At 42.4% G+C, this 15,276-nt stretch overlaps 1 protein-coding gene across 2 annotated transcripts in view; it reads left to right on the forward strand.

Annotated features, from left to right (window-relative positions):
- Positions 1-15,276, forward strand: part of frmpd3 (FERM and PDZ domain containing 3) — a 228,838-nt gene that overhangs the window by 190,715 nt on the left and 22,847 nt on the right. For both annotated transcript variants that reach the window (XM_061899737.1, XM_061899738.1), the window contains exons 8-11: positions 3,276-3,407; positions 3,522-3,641; positions 8,356-8,492; positions 13,725-13,851. In XM_061899737.1, coding sequence (XP_061755721.1) covers positions 3,276-3,407; positions 3,522-3,641; positions 8,356-8,492; positions 13,725-13,851 — 516 coding nt within the window. The remainder of the gene's footprint in view (positions 1-3,275; positions 3,408-3,521; positions 3,642-8,355; positions 8,493-13,724; positions 13,852-15,276) is intronic.

The raw sequence follows: 15,276 nt of genomic DNA on the forward strand, positions 1-15,276 counted from the left end.
TAAAAATAGAGAACATTACACACGGCGCTCAAAAATCCATCAAAATGTTTTAGTATGACTTTGGTAAGTTCTGAAGCCACACCGCTTGATGGATTGTCGGCGCATTAAGGGACGGCGTGGCGCAGTGGGAGAGTGGCCGTGCGCAACCTGAGGGTCACTGGTTCAAATCCCACCTAGAACCAACCTCGTCACGTCCGTTGTGTCCTGAGCAATACACTTCACCCTTGCTCCTGATGGGTGCTGGTTGGCGCCTTGCATGGCAGCTCCCTCCATCAGTGTGTGAATGTGGAAGTAGTGTCAAAGCGCTTTGAGTACCTTGAAGGTAGAAAAGCGCTATACAAGTACAACCCATTTATCATTTATTTTGTAAAACAATTTTTATTCGTTTTTTTTTTAGCAAACATGAATATACCGTATTTTCCGGACTGTCAAGCGCACTTAAAATCATGTTGTTGTTTTTTGACAAAAAAACACAACGGTGCACCTTATAACCTGGTGCGCCTAATGTACGTAATAATTCTGGTTTTATTTACCGACTTCTAAGCAATTTTATTTGGTACATGGTGTAATGATATGTGTAGTAGATGGCAGTCAAACATTAGAGATACATGCAGACTGCTATATCGTGGCAATATGATTCAAGTGAACAACATCAACATTTTATATGTTCCATTAAAAATAGAGAACATTACACACGGCGCTCAAAAATCCATCAAAATGTTTTAGTATGACTTTGGTAAGTTATGAAGCCACGCCGCTTGATGGATTGTCGGCGCCTTAAGGGACGGCGTGGCGCAGTGGGAGAGTGGCCGTGCGCAACCCGAGGGTCACTGGTTCAAATCCCACCTAGAACCAACCTCGTCACGTCCTTTGTGTCCTGAGCAAGACACTTCACCCTTGCTCCTGATGGGTGCTGGTTGGCGCCTTGCATGGCAGCTCCCTCCATCAGTGTGTGAATGTGTGTGTGAATGTGGAAGTAGTGTCAAAGCGCTTTGAGTACCTTGAAGGTAGAAAAGCGCTATACAAGTACAACCCATTTTATCATTTATTTTGTAAAACAATTTTTATTCGGTTTTTTTTAGCAAACATGAATATACAGTATTTTACGGACTGTCAAGCGCACTTAAAATCATGTTGTTGTTTTTTGACAAAAAAACACAACGGTGCACCTTATAACCTGGTGCGCCTAATGTACGTAATAATTCTGGTTTTATTTACCGACTTTTAAGCAATTTCATTTGGTACATGGTGTAATGATATGTGTAGTAGATGGCAGTCAAACATTAGAGATACATGCAGACTGCTATATCGTGGCAATATGATTCAAGTGAACAACATCAACATTTTATATGTTCCATTAAAAATAGAGAACATTACACACGGCGCTCAAAAATCCATCAAAATGTTTTAGTATGACTTTGGTAAGTTATGAAGCCACACCGCTTGATGGATTGTCGGCGCATTAAGGGACGGCGTGGCGCAGTGGGAGAGTGGTCGTGCGCAACCCGAGGGTCACTGGTTCAAATCCCACCTAGAACCAACCTCGTCACGTCCGTTGTGTCCTGAGCAATACACTTCACCCTTGCTCCTGATGGGTGCTGGTTGGCGCCTTGCATGGCAGCTCCCTCCATCAGTGTGTGAATGTGTGTGTGAATGTGGAAGTAGTGTCAAAGCGCTTTGAGTACCTTGAAGGTAGAAAAGCGCTATACAAGTACAACCCATTTTATCATTTATTTTGTAAAACAATTTTTATTCGTTTTTTTTTAGCAAACATGAATATACAGTATTTTCCGGACTGTCAAGCGCACTTAAAATCATGTTGTTGTTTTTTGACAAAAAAACACAACGGTGCACCTTATAACCTGGTGCGCTTAATGTACGTAATAATTCTGGTTTTATTTACCGACTTTTAAGCAATTTCATTTGGTACATGGTGTAATGATATGTGTAGTAGATGGCAGTCAAACATAAGAGATACATGCAGACTGCTATATCGTGGCAATATGATTCAAGTGAACAACATCAACATTTTATATGTTCCATTAAAAATAGAGAACATTACACACGGCGCTCAAAAATCCATCAAAATGTTTTAGTATGACTTTGGTAAGTTCTGAAGCCACACCGCTTGATGGATTGTCGGCGCATTAAGGGACGGCGTGGCGCAGTGGGAGAGTGGCCGTGCGCAACCCGAGGGTCACTGGTTCAAATCCCACCTCGTCACGTCCGTTGTGTCCTGAGCAAGACACTTCACCCTTGCTCCTGATGGGTGCTGGTTAGCGCCTTGCATGGCAGCTCCCTCCATCAGTGTGTGAATGTGTGTGTGAATGTGGAAGTAGTGTCAAAGCGCTTTGAGTACCTTGAAGGTAGAAAAGCGCTATACAAGTACAACCCATTTTATCATTTTTTTTTAGCAAACATGAATATACCGTATTTTACGGACTGTCAAGCGCACTTAAAATCATGTTGTTGTTTTTTGACAAAAAAACACAACGGTGCACCTTATAACCTGGTGCGCCTAATGTACGTAATAATTCTGGTTTTATTTACCGACTTTTAAGCAATTTTATTTGGTACATGGTGTAATGATATGTGTAGTAGATGGCAGTCAAACATTAGAGATACATGCAGACTGCTATTGTCGGCGCATTAAGGGACGGCGTGGCGCAGTGGGAGAGTGGCCGTGCGCAACCCGAGGGTCACTGGTTCAAATCCCACCTAGAACCAACCTCGTCACGTCCGTTGTGTCCTGAGCAAGACACTTCACCCTTGCTCCTGATGGGTGCTGGTTGGCGCCTTGCATGGCAGCTCCCTCCATCAGTGTGTGAATGTGTGTGTGGAAGTAGTGTCAAAGCGCTTTGAGTACCTTGAAGGTAGAAAAGCGCTATACAAGTACAACCTATTTATCATTTATTTAAAACATTGTTGAATACAAAAATCTCCTTAAAAAACTTTGTAGGACGTGTTCTTATAAACGGTTGCTGAATGGGGCCAATGTTTACAAGAAGAGCAAAAGTGTACCTTGCACACATAGTACGGTGCAGAATACTGAATATCTAAGAATGTTCACCATCGCTCAAAATGACAAATACGACACAGAAATATAGGATAAGGAAGTCCCCATCACTGTAATATCACCATGACAAAGTGCTCTGAATAAAAATGCAGTGATTCCACTGTTTAAATTGCCTCCATTTATCAATGTATTTGTTGAAATATTTACCTTTTTTTTTTTTTTTTTATTGTCTCATCTGTTCTCCTCGCTCTCCATCCAGGATGTGATCTCCTCCCTGCAGGACCGCCTCTCACTGCGCTACATCGAGCACTTTGCCTTGGTGCTGGAGGCAGGCGGTCTCGACCAGAATCCAAAGTTACACCTGCTGCAGGAGAACCAGCCCCTGACGCACGTAAATACAAAAAAAAAACTCCAGTCTAAAAAAATAACTTGCAGATGAACATTATCATGGAAATGCATGGAGATAGGAATATGGTTGTGAGAGGTGTGTTCTGTCTTCCCCCAGGTGGTGCATAGAACCTATTTCCAAGGAATGAAGTGTTTGTTTCGCGTCTGCTTCTTCCCCAAGGACCCTGCAGACCTGCTGAGGAGGGACCCTGCTGCATTTGAGTACCTCTACATTCAGGTAATGCACTGGATTAAAGGGGTGTTCAACAGCGTCAGTACGGTGACACTGTTCGAAAATCACCTTCTCCAAGAGCATCAAGGAGCTTGAAATGCTCTCCTGGAGAGCTACGATTGTTGAGGTCGAATATTTATCACGCAGATTTCATCTTTTTCCACACAGTTTTGCAGCTTCTGTGAGATCAGAGAAAATATATTCAACCTCTAATCTAACCTTATGTCATTCGGCTGAGGACAAAAGTCAGATGTTTAGGATTGGAATTGGAACTTTTGAATCCGGACATGATATCAACTGATAATAAAGGCCTACTGAAATTAGATTTTCTCATTTAAACGGGGTTAGCAGGTCCATTCTATGTCATACTTGATCATTTCGCGACATTGCCATATTTTTGCTGAAAGGATTTAGTAGAGAACATCCACCATAAAGTTCGCAACTTTTGGTCGCTAATAAAAAAAGCCTTGCCTGTACCGGAAGTAGCAGACAATATGCGCGTGACATCACGGGTTGTAGGGCTCCTCACATCCTAACATTGTCTATAATCATAACCACCCGCAAGCAGCAAGAGCGATTCGGACCAAGAAAGCCACAATTTCCCTATTAATTTGAGCGAGGAGGAAAGATTCGTGGATGAGGAAAGTTAGAGTGAAGCACTAGGGGGGGAAAAAGGAAACGTTCAGATTTTATTCGACACATTTACTAGGATAATTCTGGAAAATCCCTTATCTGCCTATTGTGTACAGTGTTTTAGTGAGATTATAAAGTCATACCTGAAAGTCAGAGGGCTGCGGTGACCGCCAGTGTCTCTGGGGGAAAATGGAGGAGCCAAGATCACAGCTGCCTTTTTGACAGCTGCTGCAGGAGGACGCAAACTCTGCTCAAATCTCCGGTAAAAGCCGACTTAATATCACAATTTTCTCATCCAAAAACTTGCTGGTTGACATGTGGTAGAGAAACATGTTCGCTTGACCGCTCGCTTCACAACAAAGAAACACCGGCTGTGTTTTGGTTGCCAAAGGCAGCTGCAATACACCGCTTTCCACCAACAGCATTCTTCTTTGACGTCTCCATTATTAATTTAACAAATTGCAAAAGATTCAGCAACACAGATGTCCGGAAATCTGTGTAATTATACGATTAAAGCAGACGATGATGCGATGATCGGGGGCCACATGGAGAAAAATCTACTCCCAAGTGGGCCGGACTGGTAAAATCACGGCACGATAACTTAAAAATAAAGACAACTTCAGATTGCTCTCTTTGTTTTAAAAATAGAACAAGCACATTCTGAAATTGTACAAATCATAATGTTGTTGGGTTTTTATATCGTATTTGTTTTTGCAGAAGGTGCTTAAAAACAGCAGAGCACTCCTGTAATTCTGACAAAATAAATAGACCAAAATTAAATGTCTACTATAGAGGACATGGGTTCCTCAGAATATACAGAATAAGATTAACTGTTTTTGATAGCACACGCAAAAGCTGAGTTACTAATCGTGTGCAAAGTGGTTTGCTGCAGCTGCCGTGACTTCCCTAAAATACTCTGGCGTCAACACACCCGTGGCCACACCCATCCGACTTTCTGGTACTATTTAATCTCACTAAAACACTAGCAACACAATAGGCAAATAAGGGATTTTCCAGAATTTTCCTAGTAAATGTGTCTAATAACATCTGAATCCCTCCCACTGCAATCGCCTTTTCTCTCTTTTTTTTTTTTTCTAGTCCTTCACTCTAAATTTCCTCATCCACAAATCTTTCATCCTCGCTCAATTTATTGGGGAAATTGTCGCTTTCTCGGTCCGAATAGCTCTTGCTGCTGGTGGCCATGATTATAAACAATGTGAGGATGTGAGGAGCTCTACAAACCGTGACGTCACGCACACATCGTCTGCTACTTCCGGTAAACGCAAGGCTTTTTTTTATTAGCGACCAAAAGTTGCGAACTTTATCCTCGATGTTCTCTACTAAATCCTTTCAGCAAAAATATGGCAATATTGCAAAATGATGAAGTATGACACATAGAATGGACCTGCTATCCCCGTTTAAATAAGAACATCTCATTTCAGTAGGCCTTTAAATCAGACCTGGGCAAATTAAGGCCCGGGGCCACAAAGCGGCCTGTTGAGCTCTTTAATCTGGCCCGCCGGACATCCCTAGATACGTTTTTTAGATCTTTAAGATGGAAAGTGTAGCTGCCATTATGACCGTAAGTCTTCAACTATAAAAAGTATTTCAATGGTTGGAATCTGCGCTTATGGATGATATACCAGTTACTATGGTAACCTAATTAGTTACTATGGTAATCTAATTAGTTACTATGGTCATCTAACTAGTTACTATGGTCATCTAATTAGTCACTATGGTCATCTAATTAGTTACTATGGTCATCTAATTAGTTACTATGGTCATCTAATTAGTTACTATGGTCATCTAATTAGTTACTATGGTCATCTAATTAGTTACTATGGTCATCTAATTAGTCACTATGGTCATCTAATTAGCTACTATGGTCATCTAATTACTTACTATGGTCATCTAATTAGTTACTATGGTCATCTAATTAGTTACTATGGTCATCTAATTAGTTACTATGGTCATCTAATTAGTTACTATGGTCATCTAATTAGTCACTATGGTCATCTAATTAGCTACTATGGTCATCTAATTAGTTACTATGGTCATTTAATTAGTCACTATGGTCATCTAATTAGTTACTATGGTCATCTAATTAGTTACTATGGTCATCTAATTAGTTACTATGGTCATCTAATTAGTTACTATGGTCATCTAATTAGTCACTATGGTCATCTAATGAGTTACTATGGTCATCTAATTAGTTACTATGGTAATCTAATTAGTCACTATGGTCATCTAATGAGTTACTATGGTCATCTAATTAGTTACTATGGTCATCTAATTAGTTACTATGGTAATCTAATTAGTTACCATGGTCATCTAATTAGTTACTATGGTCATCTAATTAGTTACTATGGTCATCTAATTAGTTACTATGGTCATCTAATTAGTCACTATGGTCATCTAATTAGTTACTATGGTCATCTAATTAGTTACTATGGTCATCTAAATACTTACTATGGTCATCTAATTAGTTACTATGGTCATCTAATTAGTTACTATGGTCGTCTAATTAGTTACTATGGTCATCTAAATACTTACTATGGTCATCTAATTAGTTACTATGGTTATCTAATTACTTACTATGGTAATCCAATTAGTTACTATGGTCATCTAATTAGTTACTATGGTCATCTAATTAGTTACTATGGTCATCTAATTAGTTACTATGGTTATCTAATTACTTACTATGGTAATCTAATTAGTTACTATGGTCATCTAAGTCACAGCAGCTCAGACGAGGTAACAAGTAGTGTGGGCGGGAAGCGTTTCCACAGACGAGGAAGGAGATTTTCACAATAAAGTTATCTAGTGATAAAAGAATAGAATAGAATAGAAAGTACTTTATTGATCCTGGGGGAAATTCAGTAAATATCCGATATATCAGATTTTAGGTGGGTTTATTGGTACCCGTCGCGTTCATATTTCACTGTTTGTTGCATTTTTGTTGCGTTTCACTTGATTGTAAAATATGTGGATGGGGAGGGGGTGTGACGTTCATATTTTGTCAATATTCAGTGTTTATCGTTCGTAGAAATATTTAAAATTCCATTATGTCCGTCATAAAATTTTTAGTAAGGCTACAAATCTTTGGGTGTCCCACGTTTAGATTTATTATCGATTCTTGGGTCACGATTCGATTCAAGATCTATTTTTTTTCAATTCAACACGATTCTCGATTCAAAAACTATTTTTTTCCCGGTTTATAAGGATTCTGTATTCATTCAATACATAGATTTCAGCAGGATCTACCCCAGTCTGCTGACATGCTAGCAGAGTAGTAGATTCTTGTAAAAAGCTTTTATAATTGTAGAGGACAATGTTTTATCAACTGATTGCAATAATGTAAATTTGTTTTAACTATTAGACAAACCAAAAATATGACTTATTTTATCTTTGTGAAAATATTGGACACAGTGTGTTGTCCAGCTTATGAGATGCCATGCAAGTGTAAGCCACTGTGACACTATTGTTCTTTTTTATTATTTTTATAAATGTCTAATGATAATGTCAATGAGGGATTTTTAATCACTGTTATCTTGAAATGATAACTAATATTGATACTGTTGTTGATAATATTCATTTTTGTTTCACTACTTTTGTTTTGTTCTGTGTCGTGTTTGTGTCTCCTCTCAATTGCTCTGTTTATTGCAGTTCTGGGTGTTGCTGGGTCAGGTTTGGTTTTGGAATTGGATTGCATTGTTATGGTATTGCTGTGTATTGTTTTGTTGGATTGATTTAAAGAATTAGAAAAAATACATCGATTTTTTTAAAATGACAATGGATTCTGAATCGCACAGCGTGAGAATCGCGATTCATATTCGAATCGATTTTTCCCCACACCCCTAATTTTTAACATTCAGTCAGACATTATTGTGAGGTTTTGTATGAGTGTTCCTGAAAATATATATTCCGGCCCCAAGACACATTTCTTTCTCTCAATGTGGCCCCCGAGTTAAAATAATTGCCCAGGCCTGACTTAAATGAATGTCATGACTAAGACTAGGTTCCCAATGTTTAATAGTGATGTTTGCAATGAACAATTTTCAAAGAATCACATATCATGTCCACACAGAATCGCAATGATGTAATCAAGGAACGCTTCGGTATGGATTGGAAATCGGACATCACATTACGACTGGCCGCACTCCATATCTACATCACTGTGTCCTCGGCAAGACCCAATCAGAAGATTTCTCTCAAGCATGTGGAGTAAGTCCAGATCTCAAAATGAATTATTGTGCTTGCGTCTTTTTTTTCCCATATCTCAAAAACGTGAATGTTGGATTTTCCGGAGAGTCTTTAGGTGTGAGAGTGAATGGTTGTCTATGAGCTCTGTGATTGATTGGTGACCAGGTCAAGGTGTACTTCACCTCTAACCCGGCCCACCTGTAGACCCAATGACCACAAACCAGATCGATATTTATTTTCTGGAAGGTTATACCCTATCGAGTCCAATGACCAACAATTCACTAACAAGTTCTCTTTGTGTATTTGTTTCTCCTGAAAATGAATCTGCCGCTGTCAGCCATTTCCCATAATATCAATGAGTTATTTGGTAATTGCTCAAAACAAAGTTTCGTTGGAATTGTGCAACGACAATAAAGACCAACCTACCTAATTGATGGATAACTAACTCTACTTGGAACATCACCTTACCAGACTTGATATGCCGCCCCCTGTTGGTGTGACAAGACCCCATTTCCCCGCATAGACGGTGTGGATAAAGACATGTGAAACTATTGTTTTGATCACTTAATTGCAGCAACGCGTGGACATTGGGGGCGGTACCTCTGGATTGGCAGACCGGGGTGGTGGTTCCTCTCTTTAAGAAGGGGGACCGGAGGGTGTGTTCCAACTATGGTGGGATCACACTCCTCAGCCTTCCGGTAAGGTTTATTCAGGTGTACTGGAGAGGAGGCTACGCCGGATAGTCCAACCTCAGATTCAGGAGGAACAGTGTGGTTTTCGTCCTGGTCGTGGAACTGTGGACCGGCTCTATACTCTGGGCAGGGTTCTTGAGGGTGCATGGGAGTTTGCCCAACCAGTGGACTTGGAGAAGGCATTCGACCGTGTCCCTCGGGAAGTCCTGTGGGGAGTGCTCAGAGAGTATGGGGTATCGGACTGTCTTATTGTGGCGGTCCGCTCCCTGTATGATCAGTGTCAGAACTTGGTCCGCATTGCCGGCAGTAAGTCGGACACATTTCCAGTGAGGGTTGGACTCCGCCAAGGCTGTCCTTTGTCACCGATTCTGTTCATAACTTTTATGGACAGAATTTCTAGGCGCAGTCAAGGCGTTGAGGGGTTCCGGTTTGGTGGCCACGGGATTAGGTCTCTGCTTTTTGCAGATGATGTGGTCCTGATGGCTTCATCTGACCGGGATCTTCAGCTCTCACTGGATCGGTTTGCAGCCGAGTGTGAAGCGACCGGAATGAGAATCAGCACCTCCAAGTCCGAGTCCATGGTTCTCGCCCGGAAAAGGGTGGAGTGCCTTTTCCGGGTTGGAGAGGAGCCCCTTCCCCAAGTGGAGGAGTTCAAGTACCTAGGAGTCTTGTTCACGAGTGGGGGAAGAGTGGATCGTGAGATCGACAGGCGGATCGGTGCGGCGTCTTCAGTAATGCGGACGTTGTACCGATCCGTTGTGGTGAAGAAGGAGCTGAGCCGGAAGGCAAAGCTCTCAATTTACCGGTCGATCTACGTTCCCATCCTCACCTATGGTCATGAGCTTTGGGTCATGACCGAAAGGATAAGATCACGGGTACAAGCGGCCGAAATGAGTTTCCTCCACCGTGTGGCGGGTCTCTCCCTTAGAGATAGGGTGAGAAGCTCTGCCATCCGGGAGGAACTCAAAGTAAAGCCGCTGCTCCTCCACATCGAGAGGAGCCAGATGAGGTGGTTCGGGCATCTGGTCAGGATGCCACCCGAACGCCTCCCTAGGGAGGTGTTTAGGGCACGTCCAACCGGTAGGAGGCCACGGGGAAGACCCAGGACACGTTGGGAAGACTATGTCTCCCGGCTGGCCTGGGAACGCCTCGGGATCCCCCGGGAAGAGCTAGACGAAGTGGTTGGGGAAAGGGAAGTCTGGGTTTCCCTGCTTAGGCTGTTGCCCCCGCAACCCGACCTCGGATAAACGGAAGAAGATGGATGGATGGATGGACTTAATTGCATGATTTTGTCCCCCTGGTCCATGATTACTTCAAAAGTGATATGGTAAACATTATGAGCAAAAAAGAAAGAATTTCCATTTCTGGACTTCCCTGCTTCTTCTTTGATACGTGTTTCTGTCATGATCTGTGGTCTGGATTATGTGTTTGTTATTTTTTGTTAGTTTTGGACTCTTTTAGTTCCTGTTTGCGCTCCCTTGTTTGTTTAGTTACCATGGCGACCTATTAGTTTCACCTGCTGTAATTAAGAAACTATCGTTTAAGCCTGTTTTTGCCAGTTAGTCGGCCTGGCGTCATTGCTCTTTTCATGCTAGTAGTTTCATGCTTTTCATGCGATACCACAGTTCATGTTGCTCGCTTCCATAGTGAAAGCTATTTGTTTCATGCCACAGTTTAATGCGGTTTTCATGTTTTTAGTTTCATGTTTCATGTCTGAAGTTTTTGCCTTAGCTTCCGTGTGCCTTCGGGTTGTTTTTTTTTTGTTTTGTGCCTCGTTGAGTGTTAGTTGGGAAATAAATATGTTCCTACATTCAAGTCCTGTCCGGGATAGTCCGTTTGCGTTATGGGAAAACATACCTCGCAGTAAGCTGAGACCACCCCCGTCGTGACAGTTTCCTCATGCTCTTTCAGCATTTCTTCAAGCATCTTCAGGAAAACATCAGTAGAAGAGGACGAAAAATAAAATACTATTGGCGCTCCCTTGTTTGTTTAGTTACCATGGTGACCTATTAGTTTCACCTGCTGTAATTAAGAAACTATTGTTTAAGCCTGTTTTTGCCAGTTAGTCGGCCTGGCGTCATTGCTCTTTTCATGCTAGTAGTTTCATGCTTTTCATGCGATACCATAGTTCATGTTGCTCGCTTCCATAGTGAAAGCTATTTGTTTCATGCCACAGTTTATTGCGGGATTCATGTCTTTAGTTTCATGTTTCATGTCCGATGTTTTTGCCTTAGCTTCCGTGTGCCTTCGGGTTGTTTTTTTTTTGTTTTGTGCCTCGTTGAGTGTTAGTTGGGAAATAAATATGTTCCTACAATCAAGTCCTGTCCGGGATAGTCCGTTTGCGTTACGGGAAAACATACCTCGCAGTAAGCTGCGACCACCCCCGTCGTGACAGTTTCCTCATGCTCTTTCAGCATTTCTTCAAGCATCTTCAGGAAAACATCAGTAGAAGAGGACGAAAAATAAAATACTATTGGCGCTCCCTTGTTTGTTTAGTTACCATGGTGACCTATTAGTTTCACCTGCTGTAATTAAGAAACTATTTTTTAAGCCTGTTTTTGCCAGTTAGTCGGCCTGGCGTCATTGCTCTTTTCATGCTAGTAGTTTCATGCTTTTCATGCGATACCATAGTTCATGTTGCTCGCTTCCATAGTGAAAGCTATGTGTTTCATGCCACAGTTCATGTCTTTAGTTTCATGTTTCATGTCCGATGTTTTTGCCTTAGCTTTCGTGTGCCTTCGGGTTGTTTTTTTTTGTTTTGTGCCTCGTTGAGTGTTAGTTGGGAAATAAATATGTTCCTACATTCAAGTCCTGTCCGGGATAGTCCGTTTGCGTTATGGGAAAACATACCTCGCAGTAAGCTGCGACCCCCCCCCCCCTATTGGCGCTCCCTTGTTTGTTTAGTTACCATGGTGACCTATTAGTTTCACCTGCTGTAATTAAGAAACTATTGTTTAAGCCTGTTTTTGCCAGTTAGTCGGCCTGGCGTCATTGCTCTTTTCATGCTAGTAGTTTCATGCTTTTCATGCGATACCATAGTTCATGTTGCTCGCTTCCATAGTGAAAGCTATGTGTTTCATGCCACAGTTCATGTCTTTAGTTTCATGTTTCATGTCCGATGTTTTTGCCTTAGCTTCCGTGTGCCTTCGGGTTGTTTTTTTTTTGTTTTGTGCCTCGTTGAGTGTTAGTTGGGAAATAAACATGTTCCTACATTCAAGTCCTGTCCGGGATAGTCCGTTTGCGTTATGGGAAAACATACCTCGCAGTAAGCTGCGACCCCCCCCCCCCGTCGTGACAGTTTCCTCATGCTCTTTCAGCATTTCTTCAAGCATCTTCAGGAAAACATCAGTAGAAGAGGACGAAAAATAAAATACTATTGGCGCTCCCTTGTTACCATGGTGACCTATTAGTTTCACCTGCTGTAATTAAGAAACTATTGTTTAAGCCTGTTTTTGCCAGTTAGTTGGCCTGGCGTCATTGCTCTTTTCATGCTAGTAGTTTCATGCTTTTCATGCGATACCATAGTTCATGTTGCTCGCTTCCATAGTGAAAGTTATGTGTTTCATGCCACAGTTCATGTCTTTAGTTTCATGTCCGATGTTTTTGCCTTAGCTTCCGTGTGCCTTCGGGTTGTTTTTTTTTGTTTCTTGCCTCGTTGAGTGTTAGTTGGGAAATAAATATGTTCCTACATTCAAGTCCTGTCCGGGATAGTCCATTTGTGTTATGGGAAAACATACCTCGCAGTAAGCTGCGAACACCCCCCCCCCCCCCCCCCCCCTATTGGCGCTCCCTTGTTTGTTTAGTTACCATGGTGACCTATTAGTTTCACCTGCTGTAATTAAGAAACTATTGTTTAAGCCTGTTTTTGCCAGTTAGTCGGCCTGGCGTCAATGCTCTTTTCATGCTAGTTGTTTCATCCTTTTCATGCGATACCATAGTTCATGTTGCTCGCTTCCATAGTGAAAGCTATGTGTTTCATGCCACAGTTCATGTCTTTAGTTTCATGTTTCATGTCCGATGTTTTTGCCTTAGCTTCCGTGTGCCTTCGGGTTGTTTTTTGTTTGTTTCGTGCCTCGTTGAGTGTTAGTTGGGAAATAAATATGTTCCTACATTGAAGTCCTGTCCGGGATAGTCCGTTTGCGTTATGGGAAAACATACCTCGCAGTAAGCTGCATTCACACGACCAGTGGGAATGACAAGTAGAAAATGACATTGACATGTGGCAACTGACTGGAAGACAAAGTGGGTACAAACAGGAGCGGGCTGATTGGCAACAGGTGTGGCCAGGTGCCAATCAGCCGCAGATGAGGTGACAACAGCACACAGGGAGACAAACAGGAAGCTGAACCAAAATAAGAGCACTTCACAGGAACTAAAGACAGGAGATACTAAACACAGAGGAAACAAAGAAATGCAGAGGAAAAAACTAAAACAGACAATAACGTCCACTGGTTATGACGAGTGTTCATGTAGGACCTAAGTCGGTCTCACAGAATGGGACTTCATGTTTAAAATTAGTCAAATCATTGTAGTTGTTTTTTTTTTTTCTTCTCCATCACAGAAAAGAGTGGGGACTTGAGCCTTTCCTTCCCCTCACACTGCTTCCAACAGTCAAGGAGAAGAATGTGTGCAAGATTCTGTCACAGCTGTTGAAGACCTACCAGCATCCACCACCATCGGGCAACAAGGTGCAACCGCTGATAACACTAATCTCTTGTCTGAGACATGACTTGACTAAAGCCGTACCCAGCATCCTTTTTCTTTGACTAATCATGGTACAAGAGTGCATCTCCCTATGTAGGTGAGATCTGGAAAGTGATGCAATCTTTCACCAAAATGGGTCTACTTTATACAATCTGAGGCATTCGTGTTTTTGTGCATATTTCTGAAGATTAGCGGGTGTAGTTTCAGTTTCAGAAAACCACTGCCTGTGGACTACTTAGTATCTCGAGAGGTTTCAGAAGGATTTTATGTATTGAATAATTGTTCTTGAGAAACACAATCAAACATGTAAAGACACACAAGCATGCTTGAATACAAAAAAATGACATATTCGCTAGAGGTGGGAATCTTTAGCCACATCATGATTTGATTATGATTCAGGAGCTACGATTCCATTATTAATCGATTATTGATGCATCTTTAATTAAATAAATAAATAAATGATAAATGGGTTGTACTTGTATAGCGCTTTTCTACCTTCAAGGTACTCAAAGCGCTTTGACACTACTTCCACATTCACACACACATTCACACACTGATGGAGGGAGCTGCCATGCAAGGCGCCAACCAGCACCCATCAGGAGCAAGGGTGAAGTGTCTTGCTCAGGACACAACGGACGTGACGAGGTTGGTACTAGGTGGGATTTGAACCAGGGACCCTCGGGTTGCGCACGGCCACTCTCCCACTGCGCCACGCCGTCCCAATTGATGTATATTATTGCAGTTTTACATTTATTTTTGTTTCACCAAATGAGAATTTGGTGAAACTAAGTGAACAAACAAAGAACTCAAGTACCTAGGAGTCTTGTTCACGAGTGAGGGAAGAGTGGATCGTGAGATCGACAGGCGGATCGGTGCGGCGTCTTCAGTAATGCGGACGTTGTATCGATCCGTTGTGGTGAGGAAGGAGCTGAGCCGGAAGGCGAAGCTCTCAATTTACCGGTCGATCTACGTTCCCATCCTCACCTATGGTCATGAGCTTTGGGTCATGACCGAAAGGATAAGATCACGGGTACAAGCGGCCCGAATGAGTTTCCAGGTCCCTCCCTTAGAGATAGGGTGAGAAGCTCTGCCATCCGGGAGGAACTCAAAGTAAAGCCGCTGCTCCTCCACATGGAGAGGAGCCAGATGAGGTGGTTCGGGCATCTGGTCAGGATTCCACCCGAAAGCCTCCTTATGGGAGGTGTTTAGGGCACGTCCAACCAGTAGGAAGACCCAGGACACGTTGGGAAGACTATGTCTCCCGGCTGGCCTGGGAACACCTCGGGATCCCCCGGGAAGAGCTAGACGAAGTGGCTGGGGAGAGGGAAGTCTGGGTTTCCCTGCTTAGGCTGTTGCCCCCGCGACCCGACCTCAGATAAGCGTAAGAAGATGGATGGATGGATGGTTTC

The sequence above is a fragment of the Nerophis ophidion genome, linkage group LG05 (assembly GCF_033978795.1).
Source record: "Nerophis ophidion isolate RoL-2023_Sa linkage group LG05, RoL_Noph_v1.0, whole genome shotgun sequence".
NCBI lineage: Eukaryota > Metazoa > Chordata > Actinopteri > Syngnathiformes > Syngnathidae > Nerophis > Nerophis ophidion.